We start from the raw sequence: 25577 nt of genomic DNA on the forward strand, positions 1-25577 counted from the left end.
CCACAAGCACCATATGTTTGCAGAAAGCTAGAATGTTAGGGACATAAGCTAGGATGCGACTTTTCTCTGTGATGTACAAGTATTCCACCAGCAATGAGTTTTTTACTTGTTGGGCCACCTCTTAGGATGTTTCCATATGTATAGGTCAGATACAGGCCTACAGTAGGTGATGTGCTCTGATCATTTAGTATTCTTTTAGGTACATACTGTATTTTTCTGTGTATAAGACTGTATTTTGGGGGACTCCAAATTAAGAAAACACCACTCAGCACTACCCATGTATAAGATGAGCCCCAATTTTAAACCTAATTTTTTGGTAAAAACAAAAAAACAAAAAACCTAGTCTTATACACGGAAAAATATGGTATGTCTTTGTAATAGAATGTTCTCTTGCTCCAGTAATGTACAACCAGTTGTACAATAAAACAAGCATGGTGAGAAAAAGAAAAAAGGGTGGACAACCAGAGCACATATTTTTCTGTACATATTACCATAGCACATATTTTTCTGAGATGTCACCATTATCTGGATGATACCTAGTTTATCTCTCTTTTTCATCAGATTCAAGTGAGGCTTCATCTGTCCTGACATAGTGCTTGGGTAAAGTAATGGACTGGGTGGAGAGTGATTAAACAGAGACTAAATTCAGACAGGCAGATGTATTGTTGGTTCATCCATCCACTTGAATGATGTTCTGATTCTTCTAGTTTGAGCTACATTTCCCCTAAAGCATGCATAGGGGACCTTCACCCATTGGCCAAATTAGACCCATCTGGAATCTTAACTGGACCTGCAAGCCCATTTCCCCCCCAACCATGCCCTAACCCAGCCTTTCTCAACCTGTGGGTCCCCAAATGTTGTTGAACTACAACTCCCATCACCCATAGCTAGCAAGGCCAGAGCTGAGGGATGGTGGGAGTTGTAGTCCAACATCATCTGGGGACCCACAGGTTGAGAACCGCTGCCCTAACCTCCAACAACTGATGTGATATGGTGAAATGTATGGGAAGGGTAAGGTGCAGCTGCAAATGAAAAACCATGAGCCTTAAAGTGCACTCCTAATTGCTCCTCTGCAAGCAGAGTTTGCATTTGGTCACTTGTGCTGGATGCAAACACCTTCAGATGTCTTTTAGAAGTTATGTAGTTCTTTATCTCCTTGACATCTGAAGGGAGGGCGTTGTACAGGGAGGATGCCACTACCGAGAAGGCCTTCTGCCTGGTTCCCTGTAGCTTCGCTTTTCGCAGCGAGGGAACCAGCAGAAGACCCTCAGAGAAGGATCTCAGTATCCGGACTGAACGATCAGGATGAAGACACTCCTTCAGTTTTTCTGGGCTGAGGCTGTTTAGGGCTTTACAGGTCAGCACCAACACTTTGAATCATGCTCAGATATGTACTGGGAGCCAGTAAAGATCCTTTAGGACTGGTGTTATATGCTCTCGGTGGCCACTTCCAGTCATCAGTCTAGCTGCCACATTCTGGAAAAGTTGTAGTTTCAGAGTCACCTTCAAAAGTAGCCCAACGTAAAGCGCATTGCAGTAGTCTAAGAGGAAGACAACCAGAGCAAGCACCACTTTGGTGAGACAGTCTGCGGGCAGATAGGGTTTCAACCTGTGTACCAGATGGAGCTGGTAGACAGCTGCCCTGGACACAGAATTGACCTGCGCCTCTATGGACAGCTGTGAGTCCAAAATTACACCCAGGCTGTGCACCTGGTCCTTTAGGGGCACAGTTACTCCCCCCGCCCCCTATCCGCCCAAAACAGTGCTTCTGTCTTGTCAGGATTCAACCTCAATCTGTTAGCTGCCATCCATCCTCCAAACACCTCCAGACACGCACACAAGACATTCACTACCTTCACTGGTTCTGATTTAAAAGAGAGGGAGAGCTGGATATCATCCGCATACTGATGAACACCCAGCCCAAACCCCCTGATGACCCCTCTCAGTGGCTTCAGGTAGATGTTGAAAAGCATGGGGGAGAGTATGGGGCCCTGAAGCACTCCACAAGTGAGCGCCCAGAGATCTGAACACTCATCCTCCAACACCACTTTCTGGACACGACCCAGGAGGAAGGAGTGGAACCACTATATAATACTGCCCCCAGTTCCCAACCCCTCTAGCCAGTCCAGAAGTATACCATGGTTGATGGTATCAAAGGCCGCTGAGAGATCCAGCAGAACTGTGAAACAGCTTTCACCTTTGTCCTTAGCCTGCTGGAGATCATCAACCAGTACAACCAAGTTTCAGTCCCATGATGATGCCTGAATCCCGACTGGAGGGAATCAAAATGGTCTGCATCCTCCAGGCATGCCTGGAGTTGTTCAGCACCCACCTACTCAATCACCTTACCCAAGAATGGAGAATGGACGATAGTTGGCCATAGTGGTTGGTACAAAGATGGTTTTTTAAGAAGCAGTTTAATTACCATTTCTTTCAATGGGTCTAGGAAGACTCCCAACACAGAGGGAAGCATTCACCACCCCGTGGGGCCCATCATCCAGTCCTTCCGGGCTTGCTTTTATTAGCCAACATGGGCAAGGATCAAAGAGACAGGCAATTGGTTTCACTTGTCCATGTTTGAAACCATGGAAAGATGTCGCCAGTCAGTGTAGACAGTACTGAGCCAGGTTGACCAATACGGCAGCTTCCTGTGTTCCTATGCGGAGTCATTTATGCAAAGGAACATTTTTTCTTTGCAGACTCAAGCCAAATCTACAAAGAAAAATGCTTCATTTGGTGCCATGGTAAACTCTCATTTAGGCTGTAATGACATTAAAAGTGGTCTGGACATTGCAGTTGTCTAGAACAGGTTGCAAGATTATTAACTGGACTGTGTCATTTGACCATATTTATTCTGTGTTCTGTTGGCTGCACTGACTCTCAATCTGTCTCTGGGCCAAATTTAAATTGCTGCTTTTAACTGGTAAACCCCTAAGGATCTTGAATCACAGAATTGTAGAGTTGGAAGGGACCCCAAGGGTCATCTACTCCAAGTCCCTACAATGCAGGAAAATCGTCTTCAGACATCCTGCTCCATGTACACCCACCATATATTATTATTAGTAGCAGTAGTAGTAGTGGTGGTAGTAGTAGCAGCAGCAGCAGCAGTATTAACATTTATATATCACCTTTATCTTTCAAGGATCTCAAGATGGTTTACATGGTTCTCCTCTTCCCCATTTCATCCTCACAACAATCCTGTGAGGTAGGTTAGGCTAAGAGATGGTGACTGGCTCAAGGTTACCCAGTGACCTTCATGGCTGAGTGGGGATTCTAATCCTGCTCTCCCAAGTCCTAGTCCAAAACTCTAACCATTGTGCCACACTGGCTCTAATGTGAGGTGGATAACTACCAGATAAAAGGCCTTTTAATTAGCGACACCCTGGTAATGGAGCAGACTGGAAGCTCATCTGGCACCATCTTTGCAGCCTTTGGGACACCCAGGTCTTTTAAATGGGCATCTCATTTTTTTAAACAGTTTTGTGCTTTATTCTTATATTTGCATTATTTTTACTTACTAAAAGTAAACTGTATGGAATGACATACAAATGCTGGAAGTAGATAAATAATAACAAACCAGCTTTTAAACAGCTCTCTATCCCTATCAGATTGTATCCCTGCCCACACAGTGGCACTGTCAGCACTGTTGACTGCTAAAATAATTACTTCAAGTCAAGCATCCAGTTTTCTTGAGTAACAGTACTTTTGGGGTTCTCAATATTGCTCACCCAGCACCTCAGACTGCTTTGCAATCGTGCTAAGTTAAAGAAGACTCAGAAGGGAACAACAAATGGCTACAATTAGCATTCACCCTGCTCCTGCAACAGAGTTCCATTGCTATGGCAACTGGAGTTGCCCAGACGACACAGGGCTCTGGCTTCAGCTTGTGTACAACATAATCGCTATTAAGCAGAATAGCCATGGTTCTGTCCCATGCATTTGCCCACTGGCATTTCAGAATGTTTGCTTTATTTTTTCTAGATTAATTAAGAAATTGTGTCTTTATTTTCCTAACATACAGTACCTCTTAGAGTAATTAACTAGAAAGATTTGAAATGGCTCAATTTCTGCTTTCCTTTATAAACCATTTAAAAACACACATACAAACCTTGGAATACAGCCAAAAAAAATCAAACAGAAGGTTCTTCCAAATATGCAAATTCTCACAGGTGGCTAATATTTTATAGCAACTGATGTAAAAAGGAAAAAAAAATGATTTATTCTTAAGCAATAGAGCTGACCAAACAGTAGACTTCTATATGGGTGGGATAAGTCTGTTTGGAAAACCAAGATAAGCACACACTGCAATTTAATTATTTCAGAGTGCATTGCAAGTTGTTAATTCAAAATGAATTTAGGTTAACTAAAATGATTTTATCAGAAATGAAGAAATGATAAAAATGGCCATTTGTTTTCTATGTAATTCTGTTGAACCATGGAAATTGAAGAAGCCAGAGCTCTTTCTCTCTCACATACACAGGCTGTTAGGATACACACATTTAACAGAAATCTTCAATGAATTTTTCTAAAATATCAAGCATATTGCAACTGCTTTCTTGTAAAAGATAAAGGAAATAAAGTAAGCAGTTTAGAGGATGGGTCCCACATTCAAAACAGTATCAACTAACCGCAGCACTGAGATTGAAATGCTGTATTTTGCACTCCATAAGACGCACCTGACCATAAGACGCACCTACCATAGTTTTTTAGAGGAGGAAAACAAGAAAAAAATTATTCTGAATCAAATGTTTTACTAAACTATTAATAAACTACCGGTATATCAGAATAATATTTCAACTGTGTAAAGTGAACAGCAGTCAACAGTGACATTAAGAATCATCATCACTGTCATTAACAAATGAAGAGAGACTTTATCCCCTAGTAAGAGGGGCAGGCAATGGAAATATATGAGCTTCCCACATTGAGTCCCTAAGGACTGTATGGTTTGGCCCTACACAATTATTTTAATAAAGCCAAAAGAAGTGGGACTTTCTTCCTTTTTGTTCTTTGCAAATAGCTCTGGGGGCTTTCATATGAAGGAGGCCCTAGGCCCGTTGCTCGTCTTTATAAACTACTTGGATGAAGAAATTGAGGGGATATTCATCAAATTTGCAGGTGACACCAAACTAGGAGGCATAGCTAATGCCACAGAAGACAGAACTGAGATTTAAGATGACCTTAAAAGATTGGAGAACTGGGCCAAAACTAACAAAATAAATTTCAGTAGACACAAATATAAGGTTGTACACTTAGGCAGGAATAACCAGCTGCACAAATACAAGATGGGAACACTTGGCTTGCCAGTAATACACGTGAAAAGGATCTAGGGGTTTTAGAAGACCACAAACATAACATGAGCCAATGACTGTGATGCAGTTATAGAGGTATAGAGAACCATTTTCACCTGATGCCTAAAGATATGTAATGAAAGAACTAGGCGAGCCTCCCTGGAAGCCAAGTCTTATGAGGAACAGTTCGGGGAGCTGGGTATGTTTAGCCTGGATAGGAGACGACAGAGGAGATATGATAGCCATCTTCAAATATCTCAAGGGCTATCACATGGAAGAGGGAACAAGCTCGTTTTCTCCTGCTCTGGAGGCTAGGACGTGAACTAATGGCTTCAAGTTACGAGAAAGAAGATTCCAGCAAACATCAGGAAGAAATTTCTGACAGTAAGAGCTGTTCAACAGTGGAGTGGACTGCCTTGGAAGGTGGTGGACTCTCCTTCCTTGGAGGTTTTTAACCAGAGGTTGGATGGCCAAGTGTCATGGATGCTTTAGTTGAGATACCTACAAGTGCAGGTGGTTGGACTAGATAACCCCTGGAGTTCCTTCCAATTCTATGATTCTATGAGATGGTTCAACACTATAATGCTTCATCAATAAAGACAATACTATTTGATTTATATTAACAACATTGTTCCAGTAAAGGATGTTCTACTAAGAATATAAATATAACGCGGGTGGTGCTGTGGGTTAAACCACAGAACCTAGGGCTTGCCGATCAGAAGATTGGCAGTTCAAATCCCCATCATGGGGTGAGCTCCCATTGCTTGGTCCCTGCTCCTGCCAACCTAGCAGTTCGGAAGCACGTCAAAGTGCAAGTAGATAAATAGGTACTGCTCTGGCGGGAAGGTAAACGGCGTTTCCGTGCGCTGCTCTGGTTTGCCAGAAGTGGCTTAGTCATGCTGGCCACATGACCTGGAAGCTGTACGCCAGCTCCCTCTGCCAATAAAGCGAGATGAGCGCCATAACCCCAGAGTCGTCCGCGACTGGACCTAATGGTCAGGGGTCCCTTTACCCTTTACACTAGAAATCATTTAGACAAAAATTATGATGGTGCTGAAGATCAGTGAGCCTAGTCATTTTTATTTACCATATTTTTCCGTGTATAAGACAAGGGTTTTTTTCCTTTAAAAAAAGGCAAAAATTAGGGGGCATCTTATACATGGATAGTGCCAAGGGTGGACCGGTGATTGGTTATTGCTGCAAAAATAGGGGGCATCTTATATATGAAAAAATACGGTATTTGAACTTATTTCTTACCAACCTCTGAGGCTCAATGAAGACAAATAACACATTTTAAAAAACAAAAATGGAAAAATCACCTATCTGGGCACTTAATGCATTTATACTGAACCACTCATAAAGTTTCCTAAAACTGGAGAAGTAGCAAGGGCCATAACATACATTTCACTTAATAGGGAGCCATAGCTAATCTGACCTCTTGAGTGTACTTACATAATACACTTGTTTTCAAAGCAAACCTGCTTTATATTTTTAAGATGCACATCTAAAACAAGGTCTGCTATAAAGGGCTTAGCCTAGATCAGTAATGAGGAACCTGTGGCCCTCCAGGTGTTGCAACTTCAATTCCCATTCAGCCCCATCCACCATGGCCATTGGTCAGGGATGATGGGAGCTGTAATCTAGCAAAGGTAAAGAGGTAAAGGAACCCTGGACGGTTAAGTCCAGCCAAAGGCAACTATGGGATGCAGCACTCATCTCACTTCAGGCTGAAGGAGCTGGCGTTTGTCCACAGACAGCTTCTGGGTCATGTGGCCAGCATGACTAAACTGCTTCTGGCGCAACGGGACACTGCAACAGAAACCAGAGTGCAGAGAAACACTGTTTACCTTCCCGCTGCAGTGGTACCTATTTATCTATTTGCACTGGCATGCTTTTGAACTACTAGGTTGGCAGAAGCTGAGACAGAGCAACAGGAGCTCACCCTGTCGCACAGATTCGAACCACCAACCTTCTGATGGGCAAGCCCAAGAGGCTCAGTGGTTTAGACCACAGCACCACCCACATCTCTGTACCAGGGGAAGGGCCATAGCTCAGTGGTAGAGCATCTGCCTTGCACACAGAAGGTGCCTGGTTCAATCACCGGCATGTCTAGGTAGGGCTGGAAGAAAACCTTATACAAAACCCCAGAGAGCCACTGCCAGTCAATATAGACAATACTGTGTTACATAGACCAATGCTCTGAACTCAGTATCAGCAACTTCCTTTGTTCCTATTTATTTGGATTTTTTTATTATCACACTCGCCAGACAAAAAATGCTCCTAAAGCAGCTTTCAAATGACAAAATTAGGAGAACAAATTTGAACATCTGGATATACATTGCATAGCTCAAAACAGAGGAATACACATTTCTAAACATAGTAAATAAGCACACAAACGTTACTAGCCTGCTGTGGGCTGGCAGACGAGAGGCGGACAACTTTATCTCTCCTGTAAAAGCCTACTGCATTTAAGAGCCAAGAAAAGCACTACTGAATTAAGAGCAAAGACCTACCTAGTCCAGCAACCTGTTTTCTCCAGGGCCAGCTAGATGTCTCCAAGCAGGACATGAGTGCAATAGCCTGCTCCTGCTGTTGCTCCCTAGCATGCTCTGGTTATAGAGGTAGATATAGAGACTTACCCTTCATAATTTTTTTCTAATACCCCTCTAAAGCCTTCCAAATTGTTGGTAAGTGAATTCCACTATTCAATTATGTGCAAATGTTAACTATTCCCATTCTGGATGTAGAGGAGGGAGCCTCTCACTTCTAGAATCCCACTTGGTTCCTATGCTGAGTGCAGAGGATTACTACATCCCTCCACTGACAACCTGCTCACTAATCTGTGTGGAATTCCATGCACTTGGTTGCATGCAATTCCTTGTTGCCAATGACTACCAGGCAAGAATTAAAATACGAGAGAGGCAAATTGATTCTATAATAGCTAAGCATAGCTACAGCATAAAAACAGTGGTTTTAAACTACAGGATATCAAATTTAGATTGAAAGTGTTTGAACAACAAGAGGCCACATAATGGAGACACAACACAAAAGCAGACGTTGCAACAATCCCAGTTGCCTAACACCATTATCTGTAGCAGCAAAACCCCCCAGAAGATTATGCTTTTGTGGACTACAGTCTACTCCTCAGAACCTTATAATAGCTTTCTCTGTTTTTATGGTTCTACACAACTTTTTGTTCAGAAACCCACTGGGAGAACATTACAGCCTCCAAGGATACTCCACTGCCCACAGGAACATTGTTATTCTCTAACGAAATAATTTAAAGGGACGACTGGTGTGAAATTGTTGAATTAGACCTATTCAAGAAGTTTTATTTATTTGTTTAGGCTTGAATTGAGACAATAGTGTCCAGTCCCAACACAAGTGTTAATTAACATATCAAACCTGGGATGACTGCACTACCACCATTTCTTCTATTGTGATTAATTTTTGTGTTTGCTTATCTTAAATTTTACACAGAATTGTCACAGACTGTACTCTTTGCATTTTATTGCCAGTTGTCCCTGTTTTCCTTTAATATACTAGGGTTTTGTGTGAATTTTATAATTTCATACAGGCACACCTGTGAACTGAGGATAACACATCTGGTGAAGTTCCCTCAAGTCTATGAAAACGTGCACTTTAATGCAGCACAAGCTACTGTGTTGTTGTTTTTTGCAGCCACCAACAAACAGTACCACACCTCCTGAAATGGAATCTAATCAGCCTTCCAAGAAGGCACCTCACTGCCTTTGCCTCATCTTTGGCACCTCATCTTTGCCGCATACAGCAGGGGGAAACCCACACTAGTTGACTGCGAAAGGGAAATATGTATTAACAGATTGAGGCCAGATGGCTCTCCAGCTATTTATGACACCCTACTGTGGCAGCTCCCTACACATCCAGCCCTGATGACTGAATCTCCTACAGAAGACCTAATATAGCTCTCAATGTTTGCTCACAAGATAAAACTTGTCTAGCTAAGGACTTTGGATAAGACCAAGATATATCCTTCAGCAAGGAAAATGTTGAATTCTACACTACTTGTCCACAAATAGCACACTCCTTATTCACATTTTTGATACCATACATAGGAACAAGCAACTATGTACCAATTTGCTGGTAGAACATTTTGCAAACCTAACTGATACTGCTCCACTATTGTTAATTTTTAGGTTGTTATGTTTTATGAGTATATAATCCAAATGAAGGGCAGTATCCAACTAAATAGTTCTGCTACATCAAACACTCTGGGCTGTGAAACAGAACCACCCCCCTCCCCTCCCCACCATCTGCTGTGGGTTTCCCCCAACCCTCTGAAGCAGATTTAGGGAGGGTGCAGGGGGCTCGTGGAGAGGGAATTCAGTTGCACAGTCAAAAGTGCTTGCACTAACAGTTTGGTTGGATACCACCCACAACATGTGACTGTGACAAAGAAGCTTCAGGTATCAGCTACTAGAGTAACCCCTGGTGACAGAATTTAGTGTCCCACGCTTATTAGATTCCTCTGGTTAGTACAGAAAGCAAATGTAAGGTCAGTTAAAATCCTCTCATTTGATCTGCATTTGGATGTCACAATAAACCTTTGTTTATCATAATGGAAACAAGCTGCAGAAGAAACTCCCAGCATATCCATGAAATATGAAGCTTTTATGTTTGCTTTTGAATAACTACAGCTCAGTATTACAACCAAACCCTAAACTGTAGTTCATCTTAACTATGCTTTGTTGAAACTAGTCAAGTGGGGGTGGGGGGGGGATTAGCTTGATGAGTGGAGATATACCAGTGGTGGGCAAGACCACAGTCAAAGTAGGTGATGCAACAGATGTGACATTTAGTACCTTTGTACAGTAGGCTATATTCCAACCATGCAAAACACAGAGGTTTCTACTGCCCCTCCTCTAACCTCTCTCTCAAGGCAATCAAATGTCACATTTAAGGTCCATATGCCAGCCAGGTGAAAGCACTCAAGGAAGAGATGGAGCAGGGCTGATGAGATGTGGCCTAGGGAGGGTCCTGAGTGAAGGATAAAGAGGTCTGAAGGGCTACATTTTGTCCCGGAGACTGAGGTTGCTCACTGCTGATTTAGTCAAACACAGCAATTGTCTCTCTCCTTTTTTTATTTCAAAACTTAACTGCGGAATAGTCTTAAAAGTGATTTACAAATAAACATATGAACAAAATAACAAAGTAGTACATTGAAAACAAGCAATATGGTCCAGCCATTTAAGTCCTTTATGCCAGCGGTTCCAAATTAGCTAAGTATTGCAGACCCCCTGTTTTTTCCCTCTTTCCTTTTGACCAAGTTGTGCCCCAGGACCTGATGCAAGTGACTAAAAACCACAGGAGGGAAGAGCAGGGTTATACTTGGTTCCTGCTACCCAAAGGCATCTGGCTGGCCACTGGGAGAGCAGAATGCCGAACATGATAGGCCACCAGCCTGATCCAGCAGGCTTCTCTTATATTAAGTGTTGTCAAACTGATTGAGAACAAATGGATACTATAGGGCTGGAAGGGTTCAGAAAAGGCCAACCAGGACAATCAAGGGGATGGAGCAACTTCCCTTTGAGGAAAGGTTGACTTGGAACTTTTTAGTTTACAGAAAAGTAGAGTAAAGAGGGAAGATGACAGAGGTTTGCAAAATTGTGCATGATGTGGTTACAAAGAAGTTTTTCTCAATCTTTCATAATACTATAAGTCAGGAAGATTCAGGTCAGACAAAAAACACAGTGCACAGAACAATGGCATTTGTTCCCACAAGAAGTAATGATGGCCATCAACTTGATTAGCTTTAAAGGAGGGCAAGGCTTTTGATAGCTAATAGCCACGGTGGCTACTTTCCACCTCCCCTGTGGCAGGCAGTCTGCCTCCGAATGCCAGTTGCTTGAATCACAAGTGGGGAGACTGCTATTGCACACTCATCTCCTATATGTGGGCTTCCCATAGGCATTTGGATGGTCACTGTGAGAACAGGATGCTAGACCTTTGGTGTGAGCCAGCAGGTTGTTCTTATGTTTAAATTCTTCTAAATAAATGATGTTGCCAATTGGGAACATATACTTATCATTTACCAGCACTTCAGGGGAAAATGTACTTACATTCTGCTTTAAATACCAGCCACAGAGTATTCTTTGAATAAAGTAGAGACCAAAAATGTGGGGTGAAATTATTAAATTAAAAACCACAAAGCACAACGGTTTATAGCCGACCAGCCAGGATGGCTAAGCTCTGCCTTCACAGTTAAAGGCAGTAATGCTTCTGAAAACCACAAGAAAAACGAGCTCTTGTGCTCGGATCCCGCTTGTGGGTTATCCACAAGCATCTGGTTGGCAACTGTGAGAACAGGATGTTGGCCTAGATGTCCCTTTGGCCTGATCCTGCAGGCCCTGCTTATGTTCTTATTTGGGCAATTACTTCTGCATAAGTGATGGTCCATTTCTGGTGTCATTTCACATTATTTGCGTAACTCAGATGTACAGGATTGGTTTTTTCAATGTGCTAACTGGCTCAACAGAAAAACCTCTGAGTACCTAACAGAAATATGTGAATGTTTTAATTAAAACTTATTTGAAATAATTTGTTATTTACCCTAATTTAGAAGATGTGTAACTAAAAATGAAAACACATGAAGAATATGTTTCCATAAGGAGGCAACCATGCTTTCCACTGGATAAAGTGAAATGGGTTAACTCAGCAGAGAATAATTGGCTGTGTCCTGTTTTCAGTCAGTGCCTAGCAAACAGAAAGCAGCTCAAGTTAAAGCAGGGTGTAAGCCTGGAGACTGATTAGTTAGGAAGCTATTGCTAAAGGCAGTAAGAGCACAATCTGTCCCATGAGCTCTCTCTCGCAGCAGTTTCCTCTGCCCTGAGAGACTCCACTGGAAATCCCTTAATGCACTATGCCCTTCATTTATTTTTGCTACTGGACATTTGAGAGCATTTAAGAATGCTACTTTTTGAACAGTTGCCTGATGATGGATCACACTGAATTGAATATATATTTATTCTGCCCCTACCCTCAGAAGAAGCAGTAAAAGAGTACCACCTACAGTACAACTGTAAAAGTATACATTTCCCTTGCTATCTTAACACTTTATCCAACAATGACCAAAAATTTTGTTCATTATTATAATACCACTTAAGTGCTGTTTATGCTAGCTGTAAATACTTAATGTGCCTAAGGCTAAGAACAAACCTGATTAAGCTAAAAACTATAAAATTAGTTTCAACTGAATGAAGTGCATGCAGTATACAGCATCATGAAAGTAAATATTACCATTATATTGTTCTCCAAACTTTAAAATTAATGCTTGTACCCTCTTCATTTATGTATATTTATGAAATGTCAGGACCGTAATAATTATTTTACCAGGCAGTATGGCAATAACAGCTAGGTAGCAGACGTCTTTAGTTTATACGATATATATCTAGCTCGTTATACATGAATTTCATAATAGCTTTTTTATGCATTCTTATTTCATTATAGAATTCATTTCATTCTGACGTGAGAAAATTTTGCTGCCCGCATTTTCAAAGCAATCTAGAGCTAAACAATGGATGAATGGCACCCCCTAGTGTTAGTATTAACAAAAGAACTTTCTGGATATATAGGCAAGTTTCTCAAGACTAGGAGTCTGGAAATGAATGCTTATGAGACAGGTGGTTTTTAAACAAACTTTTGCAAAGACCTGGTCTTAAATACACTATAATATATATTTTAAAAAATCACCAATGTAAATATGCTGGGAGGAAATATTGCTAATGGAAAGGCTTTCAAATATGGGCCCTCAAAATTATTAGAGAGAAATTTCTGCCACCACTCAAAGAGATTATTACTTAGCTACGAAGTTCAATCTATAATAAATGCCAAAAGGTTTTGAAAACATGGCTCCACAACTCAGAAAGAAATGCTATTGTGGGGGCTTAGGCTAATGTCCATTATCAGCCCAGCAACATGCCTCTTCCTGTACTCCAGCCGAGGCTTTGTAGTAATGGTATCTGGCATCCATACTATTGAGCCACTCAACTTCGCAAGGCTAGTAGCAGAGCTCTTCTCTGAGTTGCCACCAGAAAGGTAAAAAACTCATGATTACTCTTACTGTGGAGTCTTCCCAGGATACCCTAAGTTCTACCATATCTTGTAGCAGGTGAGCTTGGTGATTGCAGCCCACTAGCTAAAACAAGTGTTGCTGCCATGGTTACTGCATCTCCAGATTCCATCAATCCACTTTTCTGTCCTACAAGGGAACATAGGAAGTTCCCTTAATCCAAATCAGACGACTGATTCATCTACTCAGAATTGTCAGCATCAAACAGCATCGTTATCCAGGGCTTCAGACCAATCTTTCCCAGCCTTACCTGGAGATGCCAGGGATTGAACATGGGACCTTCTGCATGCAGAACATGGTCTCCACCAGTTATTTAGGGTCCTTCCCCTTAGCTGCACTGAAGTAGCCTCTACAGAGTTCTATGTACATAATTCTGTGTATACACAATCTTAGGTAGGAATTAACGTTACAAATCACTTGCACTGGGAGAATACCAAGATCTAGCCCTTCACATAACAATTGACACCAGGCACAAGGGGCATATTCTCCATATAAGAGAATGGAAGAAAGTCACCCATACAGGGAGAAGTAACACATTGAGAAGTGCCAACACATCCATCTCTGACAATTGGTGGCTTACTTGCATAGGAGGAGTATTGTGTGATCTTTGCAAATTACACACACACACATTGCCATGTTTCTTCTCTGTTATGTTCTTTCCCCCCACCAACCTATTCTGCAGAATATTGCTACTTAAAATCAGTGTTTGAAAACTCCTGACCAGAATGTCTACATAGCTTAGGTAAGCAATTTAGTGGAGAATGCCTGACAACAATCTTCTATAACTGGTTTAACGAAGCTCTGAAAATCATTAGTCAGAGTCTAGATGGAAAGGGTCACTGTTGGTAGGGAATGAGATCAGTGACAGATGCAATGTCTAGAATTGCTTTTTTAAAACAATTTTCATAAGACTTCTCTTTATTGACTATCTGAAAATTTCAGTTCTTCAGGTGCCATTAAAAATACTTACAAAGACAGTTTAAACAATATTGAGTTGTGACATAGGTGCATTAGACATTTTCTCCCTTTTTCACAAAGTTGATTTACCTGATCCCATTTTACAGTCTGATCAACTTCTGCTGTCCTTCAAAACTGTTTCTAAAACTAGATTGACATCGAAAGGTTGCATATTTAAAGGCATGCCAGAACTTATCCATCCCTGTTTCAGGGCTCAACCAACTGCAACAGTAAATTAAGAATCTTCCAACAAGAGAAAGTTGATCAGCAGTAGGGTTGGGACCAATAAAAACAAGTGCTAAACCACACAACATACTATTATGGAATTCACTGCTACAGGGTGCAGCAATGGCCATAACCAGGCATGTTCAAAGTTCGTTTCAGGGGCCTAATCCAGCCCGCTGGTCAGTTTATTCTGGCCCCCACAGTAGTATATTTCCTGGGGTAAAAAGAACCCCAACAACTTCAATCCTAAAAAAGGTTAACAACTTTGGTTGGCCCTTTGGTCGGTCCTCACGGCCCTTCACTTCATCAAATCTGGCCCTCTTTGAAAAAAGTTTGGACACCACATAAACTACCAAGCAATGCCCATAGTAGCTAAACAGAACCTCTATACGTATAGAAGCAGTATACCTCTATAGACTAGATGCTGGGACAGACAGAAGAAGGCCATCACACCTTACTTGTGAGCAATCTGGCTGACTGCTGCTGAAAGCAGATGCTCCATTAGATGCATTTTAGACTGAGCCAGCAAGGTAACCCATATGTTCTAGTAGGGTTTTGTATTTCCAGAATCATAAAAAAGGAAGATGAATCAGCTTGCCTTTGAAATGGTTTTTAGCAGCAGTAGCAAATAATCAGCTTTAACCTCACAACAGGGAGATTTTCATAACAAAAAACAAAGCATGTATTGCTTCTACAAAGATCACTCCAAGTAAAATAGCTTACACATACAGTGGTACCTTGGGTTACAGACGCTTCAGGTTACAGACTGCGCTAACCCAGAAATAGTACCTCGGGTTAAGAACTTTGCTTCAGGATGAGAACAGAAATCGTGCTCCGGCAGCAGCAGGAGGCCCCATTAGCTAAAGTGGTACCTCAGGTTAAGAACAGTTTCAGGTTAAGAACGGACCTCCAGAACGAATTAAGTTCTTAACCCGAGGGACCACTGGAGGTCCGTTCTTAACCTGAAACTGTTCTTAATCTGAAGCACCACTTTAGCTAATGGGGCCTCCTGCTGTCGCTGCGCTGCCAGAGCACGATTTCTGTTCTCATCCTGAAGCAAAGTTCTTAACCCGAGGTACTATTTCTGGGTTAGCGCAGTCTGTAACCTGAAGCGTCTGTAACCCAAGGTACCACTGTATAATGAAATGTATTTCACTGCATTTTTTCCCATGGAATTCAAGACAGTGTACACAGGACTTCTATGCAGTCTCCCAGTCCTGACCAGTTCTAAACCTGCCTCACTTCAGCAAGGTTCCTGTATCACATGCCTTCGGACCACAGGGAACAGGGAATGCATCATATTCTAAAACTATAAAATGGCTAGCTATATTCCCCCCATGATTTTTGTGCATATATTAAGTAAGCATTACTTAATAAAATAAATTACTTAATAAAATAAGGTAAAGAAAATATTCTTTTCCTTTGTAGGTGAAATAAACAGATAAAATCCTCTGCTTAAATTTGATTTGAATATTTAATATTATTGAATATTATATTGAATATTTAATATTATTATTGAATATTTAATATTATTGAATATTTATTCAATAATATTCAACTTGAATATTTAATATTATTATTTTTTGCCCAACATGTGAAATACATTCTTCATAATATGAAATGCAGTCTTTCCTGAATCATACTCAGATCCTTAACAATTATGTTTTATAAACCACTGAGTTAATAAATAAAAAAACCTTTTCTTTTTTAATGCTATTTTACAACAAAGTAACACTTGACCTATTTTATAAATAAGACAATATATTAAAATTCAAGAGCTAAAGACATACTTTACTAGTATTTTGAATTATGTTATTTGGCATCAACAACTCTTCAGATTTTAGACAAAGTAAAAACGCAAGTCAGATATGTAAAGATAAGAAGAAAACTTCTAAGAATGTAGACACTAAGTGACTTCCATTTGGCAAGCCAATCCCAGTGGCTTATTCCAGATATGACAGTAAACAAGGAATATAACAGACCCTTATGGAAATCAATAGGAATCAACAGTAAAAACATATGATTTATGAATTACCATGGTTACAAGCTTTCAGAACAGGTCTTTCAGAGGTTGGGCTGAAATTCTGTGGCACATCTGTATCTAAAGGAAAAAGAAGAAAAAAACAAGTATGTTTAATATTTACACAAAAGTGTATTTCCAAAAGGTAGTTTCCTGGAAGCAAAGGTGTACTCTGAAAACTTCACAAATTATCATTTAATGTTGTTACTATAAGTAGTTCTCCACCAACTGATGCATTCTGTAGTAAATAGTCCTGTGCCCTAAATCTATAAAAGAAGGGGGGGGGGAGAATTCACCTTTAGCCCTTGTTGTGCGTTTTCTTCTGTCTCGAAAAGCAGCACCTGACTGCAAGGCCTCCAGTAGGCTATCCATCACACCTGTCTCATCACCCTCTGTGAAAAGAGATGGAGGGAATTCCTTCAGCTTTCATGGTTACCATAGCAATGCCAAAGGATTTACAGGGCTGGAGAAGAAACCATAGCAATAAAAAGCTGGCAATTCCAAATTCAGACAAGCCTTTAATTTACTCATAAATCAGATCTCCAAGAAGTCAGCCCTGTTAGTGTTCATATTGTGTCCACTAATGCAGACCAAAGTTCATTTGATTCATCTCACACCACTGCGTCCTAAAATGAAATAGAGCAGTAACTTTAAATATAATGCAACATCATTCATATGCTTCTAATATCTCTGAAACCTGAATGAAGCCACATCATAAAGCCATGTGGGTTTGCAGAAGCAGGTTACTTTGTAGGACATCATCTTCCAAGATGAAAATGATTATTTGCATACAGTATATTAGATGTTCAGATTCTGATTCCCTAAATGGATCATTTATGGATTTGTGAATGTCCACTCATGAAAATAGACTTTCATTTACTAAATACTTCGATCCTCTGTATTTTTTTAACCATTTAACGCTGCATTTAAAAAAGCAGAATTCGGACTTCCGGGTTGGCGCCATCGCCGAATGGCGGACTCCCTCCGAGCTCCGGAGGGAGCCGGCTCGGCAGGGGCTGGGTTTTACCGCACCGGCGATGCGGGGACCCTTAGAAACCACGGCCACGGGGGCCGTGGACTTGGAGACTCGGCTAGCACCGCTAGCGCCCTCCCGACTCGTGAAGGAGCCTTTTTAAAGGCTACGGATCGGGTGCCGGGGAGAAGCGTGGTGCTTTGAGTCCTCTGCCATCCCTGCCGAGCGAAGCCGCATGCCATCCGGCGGAGAGCGCTGACTTCTTCCATTGAGAATTTGGACTTTTAACAACAACCCGTGAGTAAATTGGAAATCGGGTTTAAAAGAAGAAAAATTTTTTGGATTTGAGACGAGCGGGGGGGGATCTAAAAAGGAAGTCAGTCCCCCTCCCTATTGTAGACATTTTAAAACAAGGATTGGGAAGCCAAGGCCCAAAAAGAACGGTATCTTTGCTAAAATCAAGAATTCCATGATGGGAAAGTACAAGAATTGTGCTGGAGGAAGAATTGAAGGAGAAGGAAAATGCACCCCCCTCCCTGGGAACCGGGGCGATTGAGGAGTGAGCCTGGTGAAAAGAGCCGGTGATTTTGACAGCTGTTAAAGTAGCTGTCAAAGTCGGAATTTTAAAGAGGATTTTATTACAAGGACCTGGCTGGTCAAATTTGTTACAACTTGATATAATTTGTTAAGACTCGAATACAAAATGGCGAAAATACGGAGAACAATCGGATTTTTGGAAACAAAGTCACAACAACCCCCCTAGAGGAGCTTCGGGACATTACAAAGATGGGCGTAAGCCGGGAAAAATACAACACTTCGGAATTTCACAGAACTGGTTATCTCCTGGGAAAGCTGCAAAACTGAAACTGAATCTCGTCTACAGGGTGTTTAGACTAAAAGGAGACAACAGAATACTTTACTGAAGAAGGAAGGGACCGAACGCAAGTTTTTGTTCCTGAATAACAACAACCCATGTAGAGTTACTAAACTTCTGAATAAGAAAGTTTTAGCAGCGGAACAAGAGGAAGCTGGACTATAACCTTGAAAGAACAATGGGGGGAATTTTATAATTTGACATTTTTAAAGATTTAGGAATTAATTTTTAAAAAGTAATCCTAAAAATGGGAAATAATTCTGCAAGGAGTTGGGGGAAAAATGGGATTGATGGACTTAAGACTTCCAGGCTGGAAACATAGATTGGAGGATAAGGGAAATTAAACCGGGGAAGGGGAGGGAGAATTAGAATCCAAAGGCTTGCAACTATTTTCTGAATTGGTTTTTTTTTTTCTAATATATTTCTTATTTTTTTATACTTTTATTCTGTGTGCTTTTACTTTAATGGGAAAAAAGGGGGACATTGTGGAAAGAAAAGGGGGCGGGCTACGGGGAGAGATCTTTTGCTTTTTTTTATCAAGGGTGTTGCATAAGGTTTGTATAAATTTAAATTTGAACAATGGGGTATATAAATTGTGCTTTAAATCAGAAACAGAACTTGTGGAAACAACAATATGAAAGGGGAATACGGTAGGGGTGGGGGAAGGGGGGAGTCCCAGAAAGTGGATGTTTGAAAATAAGGTTCTGAATGTATCTTCATAATTTCTTTTCTTCTCTTTCTGTATTTTGGAAACTTCAATAAATATTATTTAAAAAAAAAAAATAAAAAAGCAGAATTCATTCAAAGTATAGTTTGATCTGAAACTATGCACACGTGTGTGTGTGTGTGTGTGTGTGTGTGTGTGTGTTTAAACACACATATGCAGAGACACAGACCAGAGATAGCTGGTACAAAGTAGTCATACCAACTTTAGTAATGCCTACTCTCACTGGCTGCACCCTCCATGGGCTTGCAGCCTTTGGGAGGACTGTCCATAAGCCAGTACTACGTCTGAGCCAACACAGTTTAGTTTCTCTGCTATAGGGTCTTATACAGCTACATACAATTTCAAAAGAGCTACTTAAAGCAGATATGCACATATACTTCCCATTCAACAATAATTTTGCAGTTGTTTGTTTCAAAAAAATGTAATTCAAGTTACGTCAAGTAATCTGCACAAAATTGTTTTCGATTTCTCAGACAGAATATATGCAACGGGCACCACAATTTAAGAAGGATACTGACAAGCTGAAATGTGCGTAGAGGAGGGCAACCAAGATAACAAAGGTTCTGGAAAGCAAGTCTTATGAGGAACAGTTGAGGGATTTTGGTATATTCAGCCTAGATAAGAGGCTGAGAGTAAATATAATAGCCATCTTCAAACATCTGAAGGGCTGTCACATGGAAGATGCAGCAAGCTTGTTTTCTTCTGCTCTGGAGGGTAGGACTCGAGTCAATGGCTTCAAGTTACAAGAACGGAGATTCTGACTAAACATCAGAAAGAACATTCTGACAGTAAGGGCTGTTTGACAGTGGAACAGACTCCTACAAGAGGTGGTGGACTCTCTTTCCTTGGGGGGGTTTTAAGCAGAAGTTGGATGGCCATCTGTCATGGATGCTTTAGCTGAGGTTCCTGCATTGCAGGAGGTGGACTAGATGACCCTCAGGGTCCCTTCCAAGGTCCCTTCCCTTCCTTGGGGTCCCTTCTATGATTTTATGAGCCCCAGGTGAGCTGGGATGCAGAATTGCAAACTGCCTTAAATGTTTCGATCAAAGGACAATCTGTAGGCAATAAGTTACCATTTTTACTGCTAACTTGCAAGTAATATTCTTCTCCTACTGAAATGAAACCGATATGCTTGCTGAGCCAGCTGACAAACTGAGCTAATGCCAAACCCCCTTTTAACAATTTAGGCATATGCTGATTGTACTGCTGCATAGCTCTGAACCTATAACATCATAAGTAGTTTTTTTCCTATCCTAAGAAAATTGTATAAGCAGAAAAAAAGATGAAGAAATCAAGATTAAAAATGATAGTTTTTAGGACAATCTACATTATGAACTGAGCACCATGTCCCCAGTAAACTCTCCTCCAGCTCAGAAAGTAAATGGGATTTTCAGCATGGACAGATTAGTTTAGGGCAGTCTTTTTCATCCTCGAGTCCCCAGATGTAGTTCTCAATCCATTCCTCACCAGCCAGGTCAGGGATGATGGGAGTTGTAGTTAAGACCACATGGGGACCCCAGGTCAAGAAAGGCTGGCCTAGGATAGGATATAGTTGCAGCATTTTCCAATTTCAGGTCCACTTAAAATTTGGGAGGTACCTACCCACTACTTCTACATGTTGTGGGAGGTGTGCCGTGCAAAGCTGGAAAGTAGGAGCATGCAGCATCTTGAATCAAGGACAGAGTGCTGGCATGGGTGAGCTGGCAAGGGTGAGCAAGGAACTTACCTTACTTAGCCCCCTAATGCCATAGCAAGAGCCAAGAGGCAAACATCAGCACAACCAGAGGTAAGGCAAGAGGGGCCAGAACATGGGCAAAGTGCACCACATTTCCCGAGCATCTTAATGTTAGCTTGAGGGCAAGAAAAATGTGGAAAGCAAAGAAAGTGTGGCATTAACAGGAAATAATAGGAATTTAATTCTCCACACAAGCAAAACATTGCCCTGAAATGATTAGTCAGATTTAAGCACATTTCTGAAGTGAAACAACCAGTTCTGCTTTTAGAAGTCATCGAGCTAGTAACACAAGCAATATTACAAGAACAAGGTTCCTGTCCACATTACCTGTTTTCATTTCCAACAAACACTTTTTCTTTCTTTGTCTTTCTATTTTTTCCCTTTCTGCTTTTTCTTTAGCAATTCTAGCACGTCTCTGCTTTTCTTCTGCTTCTTTTCTTCTCATATTCTCCTTTGCAGCTTGCTAGCAAAATATATTAAATTTCACCAGCATAAACAATTATGACTTAGAAAAATGTATACATGCCTATTTAAAATCATTTCTATGCTGCTTTTCATTTGAAAATAAATCCTAAAGCAGTTTACAACAATAAAACACCACCACAGCAGTAGAATCTGTTATAGTACTAGGGTTGTTTTAAAAAGCTGGCATCTCTTGCCTTTCCTACCCCACTTTCACTCCTTCAACCTATTGCTTCTTCCTCTTGCACACACCCAAGTCAGCCCAGCTGTCCTCCCTGCTTTTATTGTTATGTTCTGTTTAGGGGGGAGGGGTGGCAGGGAAGGGTTGCCCCATTCTATTTATTTATGACAAATATTTTTTGTATTTGTGCATACCTTGGGAAACCCCAAGCATGCAGAGACCTGCCTCTTGTACTGATATGAGAGATCATACCATTATGGCTATGTAAGAATCAGGATCAGCACTCTCCCCTGAACACCTGAAGTAAGGGGCAGCGACAGAGTTATATACCTAGACTAGTAGCTGCTGTTTCAAATGTATCTGGTTCTCATGTAACTTGGGGTAAAATGGTCCACCATGCTTGCATATTAGGTTGCTTCTACCAACAAAATATATACTCATCTTTCTAGTCAGCCTTCCCCAACCTTCAGTCCACCAGATGATGTTGGACTGTTAACTTCCAACATGTCTGACCACTGGCCATGCTGAGATTGTAGTCCAACAATATATGGAGACACAAGGTTGTGGCTGGCTGTTCTTAGTGATGTAAAGAATAGCTGAACCTGTGAAGCAAAAGCATATTCATCTATACTACTTCTGCAGAGTCTAGAATTTGATTGTCATAAGATTTACCATAAACATTGTCCTAAAATTGTTCAAGTCAGTTAGAAATTCTTCCACTGAAACTTTCTTCCAATCGACGGCATAAAATTCCATTACATTCCGATAGAGTGTTTCCATACTGTTATGCATCCTCGAAAGTTTCTGGAACTGTTCCCGTGCTTGAATTACAAAGGTGTATTAAGTTTGTTAAGGTTACAAAACTGATTGTCAAATGACTTCCATATTGAGGTGCACCTGTCTCCATTCTCACTAACTTTCAGGAAGAATTTGAAAACATTCCCATTTACTCAGGTGTTTGGTAGCTGAAGAATATTGTTCCTGGCAACTCCAAGATCACTTGATGGAAGAGAGTACGTTTTTAGAAAGTTTTAGTGTTTTACAATTATTTTGCTTTGTTTGCCAGTCTGGGCTTCTTCAGGAAGAGGGGCGGGATATAAATTCAATCAATCAATCAATCAAAATAAACAAACAGAGAATACTAAGTTTCCAGGAAAGAGGAAATAGCAAGTTATCAGCAGTAACAACACCTCTCCAATAGCATGTAGTTCTTGTAATAGTCAGCATTTTTCGATTTTTCCTTTCTATTCTTCCTACATTTTTCATACCTCAAAGATTAATTGCCTCTGCACAACCCAAGTCCCACTTAGATAACAAACTAGTGGGAATATCTTGCTTTAACTAACTGCATGTAAGCTGCTCTGGGAGGCTGTTCCCCCCACCTCGAAGAGCAGGGAGCAAATACTCTAAATAAGAGATTTCTTCTTGGGCACCAATACAACACAAACTAAACACTGCAAAAATACATAGACTAGTTACTCAAAGCGCTAGTCCTCTGAAACATTCAAACAAGTGAACTTCTTTGGTAACAAACTTACTGATCCTTCTCAAAATCAATGAGAATTACTGTTCTCTAACTAATATTTTATTAATGCTCAAAAATAAATGTTTGGCAGTAATTTTAATAAAGAAAAGTATTGGGAAACAGTTCAGCACTTTAATATTCTAATTAAACTTTCACTTCTGTTCACTCACATAATTGTTTACTTCCATGCCTCTGCAACTTTTTTTTGGTTTAAAATACACAACATTGCCAACATTTTCTTAAACATATCTATATTTTTCACAATTAGTAATCATCACTTTTTCTTTTATCTAGTATACCACAATGTTACAGATCCCCTTGCAACACTCTCAGCTGATACTTTATTTTTTCTTCATAGTATTCCTCTACACACGTCATTTTGTGATTTTTTGGCTGAATTTCTGATAATCTTTAAAGCCTCTTAATACTTAAACAAACCATGCTCGTAAATGCACAATGAAAATCAAACATGAAAAGGTGCTTGTTGCAACTGAACCAATATTCCTACACGTCTCACCTCCTGTGTTTCTAGAGTCTCAGTTCTTATTTTGCTAAGCATAATAGGAAGTCATCATTCAGATGGCATTTTCACTATGTGCCTATATCAAGTTGGTTCCACTGGCAATTTAATTTTACATCAACAGATCACCATACATAGCCAATACTATCATCTAACAGAGAACAATTTATATAAATCCCTTTAACGATCAGCACACTATTAAAACGTATTACTATTATTAATCAAGCAAAATTTAGCAGGGTACTAAATGCTTTATTTCCAAAACTGTCATTTTCTTGATAAAATGAGACACTATTTTCCTGCTATTCTGAAAAAGTACAGAAGTACAAAATACCATTTAGTTCATAAAATTATTTTTATAGATTTGTCATCTCTTGCAATATATATTTAAATGGCTTTCTAAAGTGACCAAGCGGTGCAAGAAAAAACTGACAAAAGTATTTTATCAATTTGTTTTTGTAGATAAGAGCTCTAGAGCTTATCGTGTATTTTGATAATGGTGTGCCTGTATTATAATCAAATAGAAATGCGAGCTTCTCAAAACTGTTCAAGGACCAAGGAAAGGGAGTTCATGATGGCTGGGAGTTTGTTAAGAGGGGGATAGTAAAAGCACAACTTCAGGCAATACCAATGAGACGGAAACATGGAGGGCGCCTAAAGAAGCCAGGGTGGCTATCTAAAGAACTTTTAACTGAGTTAAGATTAAAAAAGGATGTGTACAAAAAATGGAAAAGGGGGGAAACCACCAAAGAGGAATTCAAACAAATAGCCAGCACGTGTAGACACAAAGTCAGAAAAGCTAAAGCACAGAATGAACTCAGGCTTGCTAGAGAGGTTAAAAGCAACAAAAAAGGCTTTTATGAGTATGTTTGTAGCAAAAGGAAGAACAAAGAAACAGTGGGGGCACTCAGAAGAAAAGATGGTGAAATGCAAACAGGGGACACAGAAAGGGCTGAACTCCTCAATGCCTTCTTTGCCTCAGTCTTCTCCGATAAAGAAAACAATGCCCGACCTGAAGAATTTGGAGCAAATGATTCAGCAGAGGAAACACAGCCCAGAATAACTAAGGAGATAGTACAAGAATACTTGGCTAGTCTAGATATATTCAAGTCTCCAGGGCCAGATGAACTGCATCCAAGAGTATTAAAAGAACTGGCAGATGTGATCTCAGAACCACTGGCAGTCATATTTGAGAATTCCTGGAGAACAGGCGAAGTCCCGGCAGACTGGAGGAGGGCAAATGTTGTCCCTATTTTCAAAAAGGGGAAAAGAGAGGACCCAAATAATTACCGCCCAGTCAGTCTGACATCAATACCAGGGAAGATTCTGGAGCAGATCATTAAGCAAACAGTCTGTGAGCACCTAGAAAGGAATGCTGTGATCACCAATAGTCAGCATGGATTTCTGAAAAATAAGTCATGTCAGACTAACCTGATCTCGTTTTTTGACAGAATTACAAGCCTGGTAGATGAAGGGAACGCAGTGGATGTAGCCTACCTTGATTTCAGCAAGGCATTTGACAAGGTGCCCCATGATATTCTTGTAAAGAAGCTGGTAAAATGTGGTCTTGACTATGCTACCACTCAGTGGATTTGTAACTGGCTGACTGACCGAACCCAAAGGGTGCTCATCAATGGTTCCTCTTCATCCTGGAGAAGAGTGACTAGTGGGGTGCCACAGGGTTCTGTCTTGGGCCCGGTCTTATTCAACATCTTTATCAATGACTTGGATGATGGACTCAAGGGCATCCTGATCAAATTTGCAAATGACACCAAACTGGGAGGGGTGGCTAACACCCCAGAGGACAGGATCACACTTCAAAACGACCTTGACAGATTAGAGAACTGGGCCAAAACAAACAAGATGAATTTTAACAGGGAGAAATGTAAAGTACTGCATTTGGGCAAGAAAAATGAGAGGCACAAATACAAGATGGGTGACACCTGGCTTGAGAGCAGTACATGTGAAAAGGATCTAGGAGTC

General features: G+C 40.7%; 1 protein-coding gene across 1 annotated transcript in view; it reads right to left on the reverse strand.

Annotated features, from left to right (window-relative positions):
- Positions 1-25577, reverse strand: part of DIAPH3 (diaphanous related formin 3) — a 123359-nt gene that overhangs the window by 42531 nt on the left and 55251 nt on the right. Inside the window, exons 24-27 of the mRNA XM_083610496.1 lie at positions 22222-22385; positions 21234-21369; positions 16894-16989; positions 16613-16678 (exon numbers count right to left, since the gene is read on the reverse strand). Coding sequence (XP_083466622.1) covers positions 16613-16678; positions 16894-16989; positions 21234-21369; positions 22222-22385 — 462 coding nt within the window. The remainder of the gene's footprint in view (positions 1-16612; positions 16679-16893; positions 16990-21233; positions 21370-22221; positions 22386-25577) is intronic.

The sequence above is a fragment of the Podarcis filfolensis genome (genome assembly GCF_964270895.1).
Source record: "Podarcis filfolensis genome assembly, chromosome: 4".
Classification (NCBI taxonomy): Eukaryota; Metazoa; Chordata; class Lepidosauria; order Squamata; family Lacertidae; genus Podarcis; species Podarcis filfolensis.